The following is an 18310-nucleotide window of genomic DNA, read 5'->3' as shown; positions in this document are numbered from 1 at the left end:
GGACATCTGGGATGGGCTTTTTGGATTCTATGGGGGATTGATGGAAGGGAATTTTGTAACCTCCGGATATGATGGATAGTACCCATCTGTCTCTTGTTATATTTTGCCATGCTTTTGGGTACAGCGAAAGTCTTCCCCCGACTGCCTCCAGAGGTGAGCAGTCGGGCAACAATTCAGGGATGCTGGAAGGGTTTGGCAGAGAAAGTTTCTCTGTCACCCTGGTTTTGCGGTCCCCCTCTGCCACAACGGCGGCATCTGTTGTTGTTTCCCCCTCTGCCTCTGGAGGAAAAATCACCACGTGTGTCAGGCAAGGGTCCCTGGGATTTTCGGAACCGCATCTTTCCACTCTTCTGACCCTTGGGATAAGGTCTGGAAGGAGTGGAAAAATGGACTCCCACGGCAGAGAGAGTCTTGCCTTCCTGCTCACACCTGGTCAACGTGTCTTTCACCTGTGGCCCAAAGAGAAAAGAGCCATCAAAGAGAGTATTGTTGAAGGACGCTCGAAAGGGTTCCGCAAATTGACACAGCCGCATCCAAGCATGTCTCCTGAGAGCCATGCCTGTCCCTGCGGCTCTGCTCATTCCACCAGCTGCATAGGAAATCAGCCTCATGGAGGAGTTAACTATGGAATTAAGAGTCGCAAGTTGAGAAGCTACTTTGGCTGGTGCTCCCTCAGCTGTAGGATCTTGAAGGGCATCTCCAAGCTCTTTCAGGAGATCCCTTTGAAGACGTGTAAAATGGCATAGATAATTCAGGGACCACATTGAAAAGGTCGCTGAAGCAAACATTCGCTTTCCATATCTGTTCATTGTCCGAGACTCTCTGTTCGGAGGATGAACAGATGAAGAGGTCTCTGCTAACTCTTTCTTGGTGGCTGCTGCTACCACCATGGCATCAACGGGCACACCTTTGGAGAGGAATTGCTTGTCCTGGGGGGGCTGTAATGAATTTATTTGGTTTCCTCGGAGTAGGTTCCACAGAATCTGGAGCTGACCAAGCCTTTCGAGCCACTACAGACATGACTGGATCGAAAGGAGGAGATACCCAGGAGGTGGAAGGTCGGGAACCGAATGCATCCAGGTATACAGACTCATCCTCGGTAGGGGCTAGGGAAGTCCAGTCCCTCTGCTGCCTAAGCATTTCAAGGATGTCCGAAAAGGAAACATCTTCAGAGGGAGACCTTGGGGACCCTTCTGATTCATCCATGTCTGTATCTGAAGTGACAGACTCAGGGGAGTCTATGTGCTTCCTCTTGCACTTCTTCTTCCGGGGAGGCTCCTCCGAGTGATCAGGGGAGGCTTCAGAAGAAAAGGGATCACCCAATGGGGTGTCCTGGGGCATAGGTTCCCTACACTTGGGGTCTGGAGGAGGAGTAGAGGTTGGCACAGACACCACGGGGGAGGAGCCGATGGAGCTGGCAGTAGAGCTGTCTCAGGAGACAGCACACTCCGCATGACCTCAAAGTCGTCCCGACCGCTAGGCAGAGAAAGCTTCGGCTCCAAAGAAACAGGAGTTTTTCTCTGTGTCGAGGGTGACTGCTCCAAGGCTGATGTTGGAGCCAAGCTCATCTGCGCCGAAGCTCCAAGGGGGAGAATGGGGTCGGACAAGAGTCCAATGCCACTCCCCCCCCTCGGAGCCGAGAGAGCCTCGGTGCCCAGATCCCTCGATAGAAGGTACAATCGAGGTAATCTGAGCCCACGTTCCTACTGTCTGCGGATCCATTGTCTCTGGCTCTGAGCTAAAAGTAGTCAAGAGGAGGAATAGAAATAGAGGCGGTTGGAGCAGATACCTGTTGAGGTGGGTTGGACAGAATTTTTGCCAGTGCCTGTGACTTAAGCAACCTACTTACTACTCTCTCCACATCATGATCAGATAATCTAGAGGATCGAGAGGAGTGGGAAGAATGATGGCTACGTTCACTCTGTAATAAAGGTGATTGTGGTGCCGAGTGGATGGACTCCAAGGATGGCGACCACAGTCTCTTATGGCTCCGAGACTGCTCTGAAATAGCAGATGGAGCCGACGGAGGAGTTGTCTTGTCGGTGCCAGCTGGTACCGACATACTTGGTTGGTCAAGTAAAGGAGTCGGCTCTGAAGGTGGAGCCGACAGCTTGACAGAGGTTAGGGGATTTCGCTGGCTGAGTACTTTTAGCCGGAGAATCCTGAAGCTTCAATAATCCCTGAAGGATTCATTTATTTTTGCGCTCCTGCAGGACCCTTGGACTAAAAGCATGTCATACAGGAGTCCTGCAGGTGAACAGTGCACAAACAATAAACACAACTAGTGTGCCCATCTGTCAGAGACATTTTCTGACAGCATGAGTCACACTTTTTGAAGTCAGATGCCTTTACATCTTTAGACATTATAGTAACAACAACCACACAACAAATAATGAAAAACTATACTATAAAAACAAGAACAAATAGAGTTTTTTTTTTTTTTAACAGTTAAAGAATAGAAGGAAAGCCTCTAATTTAAATGGCTATCCGGGTGTGGGGGGGGGGGGGGGGGTGCTGGACTCTCTAATTTAAACGAGTTCAGGGGAACAGAAGGCCTGAGAGTTATGGAGTGACGGCCAACAAAGCTAAAATACACAAGAACGTGAAAAAGGAATAAAGGAATATTATCTATATACTAAAAAGACAATTACTTGACAAACTTTCAAGAAAAAAACAACAATATATAATATCAAAAAGATTATACTAAGCCTGAGCCAGTAAGGAAGCAACCTCGCAGCTGAAGCGGCAAACGAGATCTGGGTAGCTGATGCTGGGCATTCTGGGATAAGGGGTAGCCTTGAGCCAGTAAACAGCTCTCGAGCTATAGAAGATGGCAGAGTCGGAGCCGACCCCAAACAGCAAGAACGAAGGCGGGATAGACAACTTAACATGGGAAGTTCCTCTGATGGAACTGGCTGGACACTTATTGGTTCTGGCTGTCCCTGTGGAATAGTCCTGAGAGACTCACAGCTAGGAACAGATAGGGGGAAGAAAGTAGGCTCTGAGGCATGAAAGGGAAGTTCTCTGTGGAGAGAAAAAGCCCTTTCCACCACATCCAAAGGAGGCAGGCCTGGAGAGACGCCAACCCGCCACCCTGGAGTCAAAACTTACGACAAAGGTGGGTCTAGACCCCTCTCCAGATCCATGCATTGGGGGTGGAACCAAATCCAAATTGTTCAGGGCCGAGGTTCCGAGAGGAAGGGACAGATCCAACAAAATCAAAGCCAAGCCCATCCCCTCCGATCTGATGCTGACACTTCAGCTCAGAGACCTGTTCTGATCCGATGATATCAGAGCAGAACTAGCCAAGGATATAGTCAGAGTGGAGGAAGAAGCCTTCCTCAGATCCAACACCAGACCTCACTGGGATCTCAGATCCTGGTGATCTGAAACTACAGGATGGATGAGAGAAGGAGAGGAAACAGCTTTAGAAGTTGTTAGCAAACTCATGGATTTGGCAGGGGACCGAGTTGCTTAGACCTCCATCTGGATCTGAGCTCTAAGAAACTTATGCATCATCCCATCCACATCTGCTTCCAATAAGCTGCTGGAAGACCAAGATGATGAAGTGGAAGGAGGCCTTGAATGCTTCTTTGGGTTCTGAAGTAACCTGGAAGGCGGGGTAGGTGATATTGGCTATACTGTGTACTCCGGAGTACCACTCCTATAAGTAGATCTCTGCTTAGGATCTTAGGGAGTCACTGTTGGATTAATAGTAATTACAGAAGGCTAAGGATCAGAAGTCTTTGGATACGATTTATGAGTCTTAGGATCTGACAGTATAGGATCCAATAATTTCTTAGTCTTTGTGGAAGGCTCCGATGAAGACCTGGGGGACTTCGGAGGGGAACGCTCCCTATGCTCCAAAGGAGCTGACTTACTTTGTTTAGAGGTGGTTTGAGCCCCTGAAGTAGAAGTGGGAGGCAGAAGACCTCCTAGAATCTGTTTACCGTGTCAAAGCCCTACAATTGCAGTGCAGCATATTCTGCATGCTGTATCTAAGTGATCAGCCCCTAGACAAAACACTCACTCCTTGTGGGCATCCAAATTTGGAATTTTATGCCCACAAAAAGTGCATTTTTTGCAGCCTGTGAGCCTTTCCGACATCACTGTGAACAAAACCCCAGAGAATCTAAAAGGAAAAATTTACACTCACAATTATAAAAAGACACAAGTAAAAAAAAAAAAAACATAATAGTATTTTTTTTTTTTTTGGTTACTATAGAAATAGAAAGAAAATCCAACTATGGTAAGCAATCAAATACTCTAACGTAGGGGTAAAGAAATTACCAGCGATGGTAAGTAAATACTACCTAATAAAGGTATAAAGTAGAAAGGAAATGCCCTAACGCCAGTGAGAGAAACTTAGAGGGAGGATTAATATGTAAAGAAGAACAAGAAAATATCAATGAAGACTTTATGACTCACAAGACCATTGCTCAAGAGCTTAGAAACATGCATCTGTTTGCTATGGAAATCTGGGGCTTTGGGGATGCAATAGTGCATTATGGTTAGAGGGAGGAGCTTGAGAGCAGGATCCAAAGTTCATAGGTAGGTACTAGGCTATCGGCCCAAGGGCCTAAGTAAGCCTAGCCAACAAGGTTCCCTGGCTTATGCCACCCAAGAAATTTATTTTCCTGTGCCACTGTCGAGCAAAGACACAGAAGTGATCCCTGGGGTGTATTTCCTATTTACCATCCACTCATCAAGATTTTTCTTGAAGAATGCTGATGAAGAACTTTGCTTGTCTTAGATGGGTAACCTGTTCCAGAGTATGGGAAGTCTCTGGGACAGGAATCTATCCCCTCCAGCATGTCCTGTTTATTGTGGTGACAAGGTTTAGTTCCCTAGAGCGTGTAGCTCAGAGGGATTGGGATTTCTTTAGGTGTAGCATGTCCAACAGCTCTGGGTTTGACATAGCTTTATATGTTAGGCAGAGATCACCTCAGAGTAGGCAATATGCTATGGAGTAAAGCTTGAGTTTTCTGAGGCAGTCAGTGTAGGGCATTTGTTTGAGGCCAGTAATCCTCTTTGTGACATGCTTCTGTGACCTTTCCAGCTGCTGCAGATGTCTTGTGAGGTATATTCCAAAAGGGGCTTTGTATCTAATGAGTGTCGAGTAGAGGGGAACAATGACCTCTTTTTTCCTGGATGAGAACCCTTTTATGATGAGGTGTGCCACGTAGAAGGACGTCCTGACTACTGTGGCGATGTGACTATCAAAGGAGAGACTACTGTCCACCTGGGTCCCAAGGTCTCTTATCACAAATTCAGTGTTAAGTAGACTGCTGCCTATGTGGTAGTTCATGGGTACAGAGTTTTTAGCAAAGGGGGTGACACTGCACTTTTTGGCAATGAGCTTGAGGCCATTGCTCAGACACAAGGCATCTGTCTCAGGGAGGCCCTTCTGTAGGATGTCCACATCATTTGGGGACTTGACTATGGCTCCTAGTTTGCAGTCATCTGCGAACTTCGTTAGCCAGAGGCCTTCTGTGTTAGCCTGTACTTCAGAGAAGTAGATAAACAGGAGAGGTCCCAGGACAGAACCCTGTGGTACTCCACTTGTCACTGCTTTGAGGTCAGATTTGGAGTCTGCAACTTTTACAGTGTGGGTTCTGTCAGTGAGCCAGCTGGCAACCCATCTTGTGATGTAAGGATTTATACCTAGTTTAGTGAGTTTAGCTATAATTCCAGAATGGGGGATGGTGTCGAAAGCCTTGGCGAGGTCAAGATAGGCTGTGTGAACCACCTTACCCTCATCTACGGCTTAGGTGACTGCCTCAAAGAAGTCGATCAGGTTCCGGAGGCATGATCTGCCTTTCACAAATCCAAACTGGGTGGGATCCAGAGTTTGGAGGTTACCAATGTCTTTGTTTATGAGTTCCAAGATGATACGTTCCATGGCCTTGCAGACCAGGCTCGTCAGGCTAATAGGTCGATAGTTCCCGGGATCAGTGGTGGCTCCCCCTTTGTGGAGTGGGATAACTGTTGCTGTGTGCCATTCAGTGGGCACAAAGCCTGATGCGAGGCTATTATTGAACATGGTGCTTAAGTGAGGAGCCAGTTCATTCTGAAGTTCGTGTAAAACGCAGCCTGGGATGTTGTCCAGTCCCATGGATGCTGTGTTTTGGCTTTAGAGAGTGCAGCTTTTACCTGCGTAGTTGTGATTACTGGGACTCTGCATTTTTCCTGTATAGATATGGGCCCTTTAGGGGGTGAGGGTAAAATTAGCACTGAACCTATATGCCAGGATGTTGGCAAAGTCTGGAATAAGCAGCTGAGTCAGATCCAAGGATTGGATCTGAACCCATATGTTGAAGAAGAATGAAAAGGACATCACCAGATCTTACCTGTATACTAAGGATTAAATAAATTGGAGTTACACTTGCAGGATACAATAAATAAAGGCAAAACAGCAAGTAGGTAAGCATCAGAACTTTTCCTATGTACACTTCCAATAAAGAATTATCTGATAACTGCAGAATTTGCAGACTATTTATAAGGGATAGTAGTGCCCCCACCCTCATTTAACCCTCACCTCATTCTTAAAAAAATGGGGGGGGGGTGATGGAGTACCAGACACCCATTACAAATAGTATTAACAGAATATAAAACTAACAAAGTCTGAATTACTACTAAACTTTATCTATAATTACTTTTATGCAATGGTCCCTAAAGATGACAAACACTTTAAGGGAAGGGTCATCCTCTACTGGCATTTATGGGAACACTGATTATTTTGAACTATAACAAAATGGTAATGGTTTGAAATTCTGAGACTCATTAATTCAAGTCCTATAACAGTGAGCTTGAATGACAAAAAATAGGGATTTACATATTTTACTGGGGTAGCAGACTGACCACAACAGACCATTTGCAGGCACATGCCAAGTTTGAGACTGCTGCACCTCAGAATATTCTTATGGCAATCTCGTAAGTGGCATTCATAAGCTCGGGAGGGGGTTGTTCCTCTACAAAAAGCATCATGTGACATTCCCTATTCTACTGCATGTTCGGCCTTTGACACCCTACATTAACAGTGGTCACTCAGTTCAGTTTAAAGCTGTGGGTTAAGCACTTACTCTCAGTCTTCGATTTAGTGTTTTAATCTCTCGTTCCATGTCATGTTTATGGTCTTGCAGCTTTTTCACAGTATCTAAAAAGAAACAAAAAAAATAATATAATTATAAAGCACATTAGTTATATTACCAAAAAGACAATGCTTGTAAAAAAATATCAGCTTTCGTACATAGGTAGGGCTTTTAACTAATAAAACAGCACATTTAAGAATAACAGATTTTTTAAAAAAATGAGCATTCAGAATGCTCCAAGACAAACTGACTGATGGTTCAGAATGCTCTAAGTCAACTGACTGATAGTTCAGAATCCTCTAAGATGACTGACAGTTACACATTAGTGATACTTCATGCTCATTCAACAAGTCCACAAAACTACAGCTGCATTTAAAATCAGGTTATCAAATTAAATGTTAATTTTAAATAAAATTTTCTAAGGTCATTTAAAACTTGGTACAATATTAAAAAGTCAGGTATTTCACACACACACACCCCAATCCTCTGGAAAAATCACCTCTGACTATGTGATAAATCAATGCCATTGTTTTTAAATGACTTGTAATTTGCTATGACATTTATAAGCTACTTCAGTACATGCACAATCATTACAAACAGAAGCTCCTCCATTATGACAAACTCTGACAGTGGAGGCCCCTGCAGCCTGTACAGTTGAAGGCTGAGTTACAAAACACCCTTACTTTTTTTTTTTACCTCTGCAAGCCCTGAAAAGAGCAGCCAACCCTCTATTGATACATTCTTTAACTAGGTTACCATTACTGACTTCACAACTTCAGGAATGTTGTGCAAAACTGATGGAGCCTGAGCTGTGACCGTGTTCAGTTAACAATCCCGGTACCGGAGGAGTAATAAATAGTAATAGGAAAAGCAATATTTTACCAGCTCATTTATCCCAGGATAAACGTGGGTTTTCAGTACAGGATGGTAGTCCTAAGTGAAGCTGTGTTTATAGGTTCATAGGTGTATACTAGGCTAATGGCGCTGGAGCCTTTACTAACCCAGCCCAAAAAAAAAAATTGCCCAGACACCGTGCCACCTCATATTAATTCACAGTGCCCATATCCAGTAGTGCAACTGGAATGATTCCTGGAGTGAAAGTACAGTTTTGTACCTACCATAAATGTAGATTGAGTGTTCTGAGTGTTCACCCTGCTGCAGTCGTCACACTTGGGTTATCCTGCCATCAGGCGGTCCCGCAGTCGGCCCGAATTCCAAAGTCTTGGTCCGGCGTCGGTTGCTGTCGCTTCTTCCCTGACGTCAGTGCGCCAGGGGTATATAAGAGGCATCCAACGCCATTTTCTTCAGTTTTTCTTGCCCCAGATGTCAGGTGCCCCCAATAGGTAGGCAATATATATATATATATATATATATATATATATATATATATATATATATATATAAATATACATATAGCTATATAAAACTAAAACAAAACCCTTAGGCACAAGCAAATACACCACAGAGGTAGCAGGAAAATCAGAGGGGATGGAGGGAGGGTAACCTGGACTGCAGCAGGGTGAACACTCGAACATCTACATTTATGGTAGGTACAAAACTGTACTATGTTCATCGTGTTACCCTGCTGCAGTCATCACACTTGGGTTGAATCCCAAAGCTAAGGATGGGAGGTGGAGTCAGACAGGGTTAGAAGGAGCTAGTAAGCCCTGCAAAACTGCAGTGGCAAAACCAGCTCTAGTCAGAGTATAGAGGTAAGTGATAGTGTTTGGTGAAGATGTGCACTGAACTCCAAGTAGCAGCTTCCAGAATATCCTTGGTTGGCACTCCCCTGAGAAAGGCTGCTGATGTAGCTGTAGCCCTGGAGTGGGACCTAATGTTAGCAGGTACTGCTTTCCCATGATGTGTGTAACAGAAATGTATGCAATGCCCTATCCATTTTGAAATGGTCTGTTTTGCGATAGCTTTTCCTTGTGATCCTGTAGCATAGGCTACAAAAAGCTGGTCAATTTCTCTGAAAGCCTTAGTTTTATCCAAGTAGTAACGTAATTGCCTGTGAATGCCCAAAGAGTGCAGGAGTCTTTCTCCTTTGTTCTGGGGATTTGGGAAGAAGGTGGGCAAGTGAATGGTTTGGTTTAGGGCCACACTGGATACCACCTTTGGCATAAAGGAAGGATTCATTCGTAGAGAGACTCTGTCTTGATGAAAAATGATGAAAGGTTCCACTGCCATTAGTGCCTGTAGCTCTCAGACTCTTCTAGCTGAGGTTATTGCCAATAGTAGGGCAGTTTTCCATGAAAGAAATTTTAAATCAGCAGAAAAAGCTGGTTCAAAGGGCGGTAGTGTAAGCTTTTCCGGAACAAAGTTGAGATCCCAAGTAGGTGTTGGACTTCTCCTTGGCGGTCTTAAGTTCTTAGCCCCTCTGAGGAACTGTCTTAGGAGCGGTTGTGAGAATAAAGGAGGATCCGTGTTGTAATGAGCTGAAATTGCTGAGGCGTGGATCTTAATAGATGAAAAGGAAAGTCCTTTGTGTAACATCTCAGTTAAATATAAGGGGGTTTAGGCCTTTAGCCTGGTTCCAAGCGCAAAATATTTTCCATTTGTCTGAATAGGTTTTCCTGGTGCTGGGTCTCCTGGCCTCCAGAATGACATCCATAACGGCTTTGGATAAAGGTGTTGGCTGGTTGTTTAGGTAATTTGCCATGCAGCCAGGTTTAAAGTCTTGAGCTGGCTGTGTAGGATCTGATGATTTCGCTGGGTGAGCAGGTGAGGAATCTGTGGCAAAATCCATGGTGGGCCGTGGGCCATGTTCCTTAAAATTGGGTGCCAATGCTGGCGTGGCCAGTCTGGTGCAACGAGCATCATTTGTGGTCTCTCTAATCTGACTTTCAGCAGTACCTTTGCTGGAAGAGGTAGTGGAGGGAAGGCATACACTGTCAATGTTTTCCAACTGAATGAGAGGGCGTCCACTTTCCAAGCTAGTGGGTGGAAGGTCCTTGTGCAAAATTTTTGAAGTTGGTGGTTGTGGGGGCTTGCAAACAGATCTATGTTCGGGCGTCCCCATTTTTGAGTTATCATTGCAAATACTTGTGGATCTAGTTTCCATTCGTGTGGATCCATGATATTTCTGCTTAGGTCGTCTGCCAATGTGTTTTTCTGTCCTGGCAGGAATTGTGCTTGTAATTGAACCTGGTAAGACAATGCAGTATTCCACAAGGTCATTGCTTGCCTGCATAGAGGGTAGGAATGTGTGCCCCCTTGCTTGTTTATGTACCACATGACTGTGGTATTGTCCGTCTTTATTATTAGTTGTCCTGGGTGTAGAAGGTCCTTGAAAGCTGTTAGGGCATTCTGTACTGTTAGCATTTCTTTTTGATCGATATGCAGATGCCTCTGATCTGTAGTCCATTTGCCCTGAATGCACTGCCCTGCCCTGCCATGTGTGCTCCCCAGGTATAGCCCGATGCATCTGTTGTCATAGTTTGCCTGGCTGTGGGTAAGGTGAAAGGCTGACCCTTGTTGAGGTATGGTAGGAATTCTGACATATTAACACAGAATGTACACAGGCATTGGAACATTTTACAATATGACCTTGAGGTATCCAATATCATCCCTGAAAGATGTCTGTTCTCCTTCAGGAAGGGTAGGAATTTAAGTGGTTGTTTCAACCATTATAAACATGCACATGACTCCGGAACAGAACACCATATACAAACCACATTAACAGGAGGTATTCTTACTGGCTGTTTTCCATGTGGCCATTGTTCCAATTGCAACAAAGTCAATAAAACCAAGCAATTTTCCAGTAGAAATTCTTCTGTGGTGTATGACATTAATTTTTTTGCTAATTGTAGTTCCGACTGGGTCATATATTTGGTCACATGCTTCTATGGGTCATTTTATATAGGACAAACGTCACGGCCACTGCGACTCAGGATTTCTGAACACATTAGCAACATTAAAAAATGTAAAGTTCAAAATGCACTGTACAAACATCATATCATACATCCCACTGCAAAGTTCTCTTTTACCATAATTGATATTATTAAAGGCAAGAAGTTGAACAAAACGGGTCTACACTCTTTGCTAAACTCTAAGGAGAGAAAATGGATTATTAAGTTAGGGGGTTTATTCCCACCAGGTCTCAATGAGCAATTTTAGGTTAACCAATCATACTCTGTCTTTTGACTATTTAAACAACAGCTTTGGATGATTTTTTTCACACTGAAGAAGGCTGTGTGTGAATTGCCAGCCGAAACCGGTCTGTCATTTATTTTGCTGTTTTATAATAAATATTCATCAGAATACAGTTTGCTGGCTCTGTTTTTTTATTTTTACTTGAAGTGGATCCTTAGAGCCGTGCAGTGCACTCGCGCAGGAAGTTCTTGTATTTTGTGACATGCCTGTGCCCACCACAGAAACACCTGTTGAAGGCAGGGAATGAGTGGTATCATTGTTTCCAAGCTGTGGTTGTGCAGAGTCCATACACATTTCAGGTACCATTGTAATTTCCTCGTATGCAGTTTTTCAAATGGTATTAGTAGTATGCAAGATGCCATGAATCCCAAGGCCTGCAGAATTTTTCTTGCAGGGAGGGGTCTTTGTTGCCATTATTTTGAAATATTGAAACACCTGTTGTTGCTTGTCTAGCGTGAGATAAGCCATCTGGGCTGTTGTATTCAAGCTGGCACCCAGGAATATTGTGTTTTGTGAGGGCACTAGTTTTGATTTCTTTTCGTTTACTGTGTACCCTAGGCAACTTAGAAGGTGTTTGACAAATGCCAGATGCTTTAAAAGAATGTTTTTGCTTTCTGCTTGAATAAAGCAGTCGTCCAAGTATGGGTATATTTGAATTCCTCTGTCTGCAGTATGCAATTACTGGTGCCAGGCATTTTGTGAAGACCCTGGGCGCAGTAGATAAGCCAAAGGGCAGTGCAGAGAATTGATAATGCTTTGAACCTGCAATGAAGCGGAGGTATCTTCTGTAAATTTGTCTGATAGGGACACACAGGTATGCCTCCTTGAGGTCCAAAGTGACTAGCCAAGCATTCTTGCCCAGCATGGGAAGAAGCTGCTGTAGTGTTAGCATCTTGAATTTTGGTACTTGCAGATAGGTGTTCAGAATTGAAAGATCCAGAATGGGTCTCCATGCCTTGTCCTTTCTTGGGACTAGGAAGAGTCTTGAGTAAAATCCTTGTCCTTGCTCCTGTGTAGGTACCTGTTGAATGGCTCTCATGTTCATGAGACTTGTAATTTGTTTTTGTGCCTCTGCCCATTGATTTGGTGGCAGGATTGGCATTCCTTTGTTCCTTGGTAAGGTATGAAAGTGGAATCTGTATCCTTGAGAGAATGTTTAGAACCCATTTGTCTTTTGTGATGATGTGCCAGTTGTCTGCAAAAAAATGCTAGTTTTCCTCCCAAGGGAGTTGCCAGGAGAGATTTGCTTGGTAGTTTCAGGATAGTCACGGTTTGTCTTGTGCTAACTTCAGGCCTGTCTTCTCCTCCTTTCCAGGTAGCAGTACCCCATTGGTGAGGCTTGTAAGGGCCCTGTGACTGACCTCTGCCCCTTGGGCGTCTGTATTTGCCCCTCTGTGATCTGTCTGAAGCTGGAAAGGACCAGTTTTTTGTTGGCCAATTTCTGCTGAATTGAGGGGGTTGTACCTGCAAAAAATCCTTGACCGTTTGCATAGACTTTGCCTTATCCTCCATTTTCTTTAAAACCTCTTCTGCTTTGACACCAAATAATACATCCTGTTGTAAAGGTGCATCCAATAATTTTAGTCAGGGAGGGTTTGTTCTTTTAACCAAACATGCCTACGTATGACAGAGCCAGTAACAGCTGCTCTACAAGAAGCTTCCAATGAGTCAAATCCACATTGTAAAGTATGTTTGCCTGCATTTCTTTGAATTCAGGCAGTTCTGAATGTGTGCTCATTTTTTGTTTTGACTGAGACATTAAAATTGTTGATATTTCAACATGTGAAACTGGCAATTTAATGCTCTCATAGCCAGAGTAGCTCAGGTGTATATTTTCTTTCCCCATCAATCTAGGGCTCTGGAATCCCTTTCAGAGGGCACAGAATTTTTAGCCATAGAAGCTTTTGCTCCCTTAGGACCCAGGGAAATTGTTTCTGGGTCAGCTACAGGGCTTTTATAAAGGAATTTGTGTGAGTCAGGTACTCTGTAGTATCTGTCTGGTTTGGCTGGAGCAGGAGGAAGACAGTCTGGATTTTAAACTAGACTCCAAGTAAACATCATCCACAATATCCAGAACAGGAGGGATAGCAAAAGATCTGTGCTGGGATAGTAAAAGGAACTCTCGGAGCCTTTTCTTAGAATCTGAGTAATCCTGGCCTTCCCAGTGCAAATGTTCCCTCATGGTATGTAAAGTTTACCCAAAAGAGTAGTCTTCAGGGGGAGATGCTGAGGGAATAGAGTCCACAACATCAGAATCTTCATAAGGTGGAAAAGTGTAATCCTGTTCCTCAGAAGAATCTGAGGAGAGAGAAACCTGGTCAGAGGATGCATAATCCTCCTCATGTCTAGGTCTTTTATCAGGAGTGGGGATGGGAAACCCTGACAAGAGTAATCAAATCTTCAGCCATCTTAAGCATGTTTCCTAGGCATGGGGCCTTGAACTGCAGACTGATGTACAGTTTTCTTTGATTTTAAAGGAGTTTTAAGTTTAGCATAAGATTTAATGGTGAGTGTAGTCGGTCTGAAGACACCTTCAGAAACCGAAGGTGTTCCCGTTGTGCCGGTGTCGGTAGAAGGCCTAGTAGATTCCGCATGGGAATCCGCAGCTGTCTGGGGTTCCAGCTCTGCGGTCATCAGGGGCTGCGTAGGCGCCTCACTGAAAACCGGCGACAGGCCCAGCTGAGGCCTCGGTGTCTGGCTTATTCCTAGGCCTGTCCTTATCCTTGCATTTTTTATGAGTGTGGTCGTCAGCTGCTCCGACGGCATGATATAATTAAATTTCCTACCAAAGTAATGCCGTGCGAAGTCAAAATGGCGTTTGATAGTTAGTTTATTAAACCTAGCGTAAAACCGACAACCTGTGATGTCGTGGTCTGGGCCTAGGCAAGGAATACAATAGGAATGGAAGTCCTTATGAGGTATTTGCTTCCCACAAGAAATGCAATTGTTAACTTTTTCTGACATCGGACTGAGGCAAGAAAATGTTCCCCAACGGGGTACTTAGCTTTATTGAAGACTTCGGACTGAAATTCAAATCGAAAATCTCAGGTGTCGGCCGACCGGCACTTGCGAACTGCTTCTGCTTCAGGCACCGCGCGGCAAGAAAGACTGGAGAAAATGGTGTCGGATGCCTCTTATATACCCCTGGCGCACTGACATCAGGGAAGAAGCGACAGCAACCGACGCCGGACCAAGACTTTGGCATTCGGGCAGACTGCGGGACCGCCTGACGGCAGGATAACCCAAGTGTGATGACTGCAGCAGGGTAACACTATGAACATCTTTCTGTTATCCATCCACTCAAGATTTCTGTTGAAGAGGGCCAGTGAGGTGCTCTGCTTGACATGAATGGGAAGCTTATTCCACAGCATGGGCAGTCTTTGGGAGATGAACCTGTCCCTCCAGCATGTTCTGTTAATTATTGTAATGAGGTTGGGATCTCTGGAGCATGTGGCGCGGGACATTGGGATTTCTTTAGGTGTAGCATTTCAAGTAGGGCTGGGTCGGACATGGCTTTGTAAGCCAAGCAGAGATCACCTTTAAGTGGATGATAAGAGACTGAGAACAGCTGAAGTTTCTTGAGTCTGTCCATGTAGGACATGTGTTTTAGGCTTAGGATCCTTTTTGTGAGGTACTTTTGTGGCCTCTCCAGCTGTTGTAGGTGTCTGGTCAGGCACATGCCAAACAGGACATTATATTCAATGACTAGTCTAATGAGGGATGAGTAGAGAGGGACGATGACTTCTCTCTTCCTGAATGCAAAAAGTACAGTTCTGTACACTTGCCATAAATGTAGATGCTCGTGTGTACTCACTGTTGCAGTCATCACATTTGGGTTATCCCTGCCAGGGTAGCCCTCGGCTGGCCCGAATACCAGGAGCTTAGTATTTCTGCATCGGCTGCTGTTGCTTGAGGATTGACGTCAGGTCGTCAGTAGTATAAAGTAAGGCAGCCGATGCCATTACATCAGTTTTTCTTGCCCTAACCTGTCAGGAGGCCAAGTTCTGGTGGAAGAACTCCACCAATGGAAAATAAATACCAATATGTCCCTTGTAAGGAAAGAAAGAGAATAAAGGGGGATGGAGGGAGGGAAACAAGGACTGCAACAGTGAATACACTCAAACATCTACATTTATGGCAAGTGTACACAACTGTACTATGTTCTTCATGTTTCACTGTTGCAGTCATCACATTTGGGTATTCCCAAAGCTGAGGAAATGGGTGGACCCCGTCAAGGAAACTAGGGGCTGGCTAGGATGCCCTGCAAGACAGCAGAGGCAAACCCTGCCCTGGATTTGGAGAAGAGAGGCAGGTGGTAATGCTTGGTAAAAGTCTGAACAGATGTCCAGGTGGCAGCCTCAAGGATGTCCCTGATGGAGAGTCCTCTGAGGAAAACTGCAGAGGTGGAGGCTGCTCTGCTGGAGTGAGTCCAGACCCCCTTGGGGGGAGGCTTTCCATGTTGTTTGTAGCAGAAATGGATGCAGTGTGCTATCCATTTGGAAAAGATTTGTTTGAAGATGGCTTTGCCTTCTGCCCCTGTCACAAAGTTATCCAGCAATTGATCAGACTTTCTGAAGGATTTAATCCTGTCCAGATAGAAGCTGTCTGTGCACATCTAGAGAGTGAAGAATCCTTTCCCCCTTGTTCTGGGGATTAGGAAAGAAGGTGGGCAGATGAATGGATTAGTTGAGAGCCACACTGGACACCACCTTGGGCATGAAGAATGGGTTAGTTCTGATGGATACCCTGTCTGCATGGAAGATGATGTAGGGTTCCACAGCCATGACTGTTTGCAGCTCAGAGACTCTTCTGGCTGAAGTGATGGCCAGAAAAAAAGCTGTATTCCAGGACAGAAATTTTAGCTCTGCAGAAGAAGCTGGTTTAAAAGGGGGAAGGGTGAGCTTTTCCAAGACAAAGTTAAGGTCCCAAGCTGGCATAGGTGCCTTCTGGGGGGCATCATGTTGCTAGCCTCTCTGAGGAACTCTTTGATCAAAGGGTGTGAGAAAAGGGGCTGCCCAGTGGGAAAATGAGCAAAAATGGCAGAGGCATGAATTTTTATAGAGGAGAAAGAGAGACCAGTAGGTCAGCTAAGTAATCCAGGATGGGAGGGATGGAAGGCTGTGCTGTATTGGCTCCCTTAGCATGGATCCAGGTGCAGAACCTTTTCCATTTATCTGCATAAGACTTTCTGATGCTAGGACGTCTGGCCTCATGGATAACATCCAGAACCTGTTTACTTAGAATGGCAGACTGGTTCGGAGTTGGGGAATAAGCCAAGCTGCCAAATTGAGCGTCTGCAACTTGGGATGCATGAATTCCCCTTCCCTCTGGGTCAGAAGGTTTGGAATCTGAGGAAGATGCCATGGAGGCAGCAAAGACAGGCTGCACAGCAAGGGGTACCAGTGTTGTCGGGGCCAGTCTGGAGCTATAAGAATGGTCCTTGGTTTTTCCTTACCTTTTGAATGAGATGTAAGGAAGGAAAGGCAAAGACCGATAGATTGACCCAGGGGAAGGACAGGGCATCCACTTTCCAAGCCATCCAGTGATGCTCCCTGGTGCAGAATTTTCTGAGCTGATGGTTGGTGCGGGAGGCAAAGAGGTCGACCTTCGGGGTTCCCCATTTCTGAGTTATTAGGGTGAATGTACTTCTGTTGAGTTGCCACTCATGTGGGTCCAAAAGGTTTCTGCTTAATTGGTCTGCCAGAGAGTTGAGAGAGTCTGGTAGGAATTGTGCTAACAGGTGTAGTTGCATGGAAGAGGCTGAGAGTCAAAGGGTCATGGCCAGCCTGCATAGAGTGTAGGATTGAGTCCCTCCCTGCTTGTTGATGTACCACATCACAGTGGTGTCGCCTATTTTGATCAGGAGAACCCCTGGAGAGAGAGAAGGGGGTTGAAAGCTATCAAGGCATGCTGCACACCCATCATCTCTTTGACTGATACGTAGATGGATTTCTTGAGGGCTCCACTGGCCCTGTATGCACTTGCTCTCCAGGTGTGCACCCCAAGCGTAGTCTGATGCATCTGTGGTGAGGGTCTGGGTGGCTGGTGGTGGGGAAAAGGGCAGTCCCTTGCTGTAGGAGCATGATGTTGCCCACCAAAGAAATTCCTTTCTGAGGCAAGGAATTATAGGTGGAAGAGTTTCCAGGTCTTGAGAGTGTTGACACCAAAGACTTTTTAGGTACCACTGAAGCTTCCTCATATGCAGTCTGGCGTATGGAATGAGTAGTATGCAAGATGCCATGAACCCCAGAGCTTGCAGGATCTTCCTTGCAGACAGCTGGGGCCTGGTGGCTATTTGAGAGAAGTAGGTTGTCAGGAAAATTTGTTTCTCTGGTGTAAGGAATGCCATCTGGGATGCTGTGATTAGACTTGCTCCCAGGAAGATTATCGTTTGGGTGGGCACCTGTTTGGATTTTTTTTTGTTGATTGTGTATTCTAGGGAGGTTAGTAGTGTCTTTACAAAGGCCAGGTGCTTCAGCAGCTTTTCTTGGCTGTCTGCCTGAATAAGGCAGTCATCTAAGTATGGGTAAATCTGAATATTTGTCTGCAAAATGCAATGGCCAGATCCAGACATTTTGTAAAAACTCTGGGAGCAGTAGATAAGCCAAAGGGAAACGCAGAGAACTGAAAGTGTTGAGATCCTGCCCTGAAGTGAAGATATTTCCTGCATGATTCCCGGATAGGAATGTGGAGGTAGGCCTCTTTTAGATCTAGGGTGGCTAGCCAAGCGCCCTTGGAGAGCATAGGCAGCAGCTGCTGGAGGGTGAACATTTGAATTTTGGGATCACCAGAAAGGTGTTTAGAATTGATAGATTGAGGATGGGGTGTCAGCTGCCCTCTTTGCTGGGCACCAGAAAAAGTCTTGCGTAGAAGCCTTGGCCTATCTGTTCTACAGGAACGTGCTCTACTGCTCTCATAGAGAGAAGGGAAAGGATTTGCTTTTGAGCCTCTGCCCATTGATTTGGTGGTAGATCTGGGAACTCTTTGGGGGTTTGAAGGGTATGGAAGGAGAATTTGTATCCATGAGTCACAATGTTCAGAACCCATTGGTCCTTGGTAATGGT

General features: G+C 45.2%; 1 protein-coding gene across 1 annotated transcript in view; it reads right to left on the bottom strand.

Moving 5' to 3' along the window:
* SPECC1L (sperm antigen with calponin homology and coiled-coil domains 1 like) overlaps positions 1-18310 on the bottom strand; it is a 2326126-nt gene that overhangs the window by 1120574 nt on the left and 1187242 nt on the right. The window contains exon 6 of the mRNA XM_044068824.1: positions 7083-7156. Coding sequence (XP_043924759.1) covers positions 7083-7156 — 74 coding nt within the window. The remainder of the gene's footprint in view (positions 1-7082; positions 7157-18310) is intronic.

Source organism: Protopterus annectens, chromosome 4.part0 (genome assembly GCF_019279795.1).
Source record: "Protopterus annectens isolate FY-2018-M chromosome 4.part0, PAN1.0, whole genome shotgun sequence".
Lineage (NCBI taxonomy): Eukaryota > Metazoa > Chordata > Ceratodontiformes > Protopteridae > Protopterus > Protopterus annectens.
Note: the sequence above shows the minus strand (reverse complement) of the source record. Positions and strands in the feature narration are given on the sequence as shown.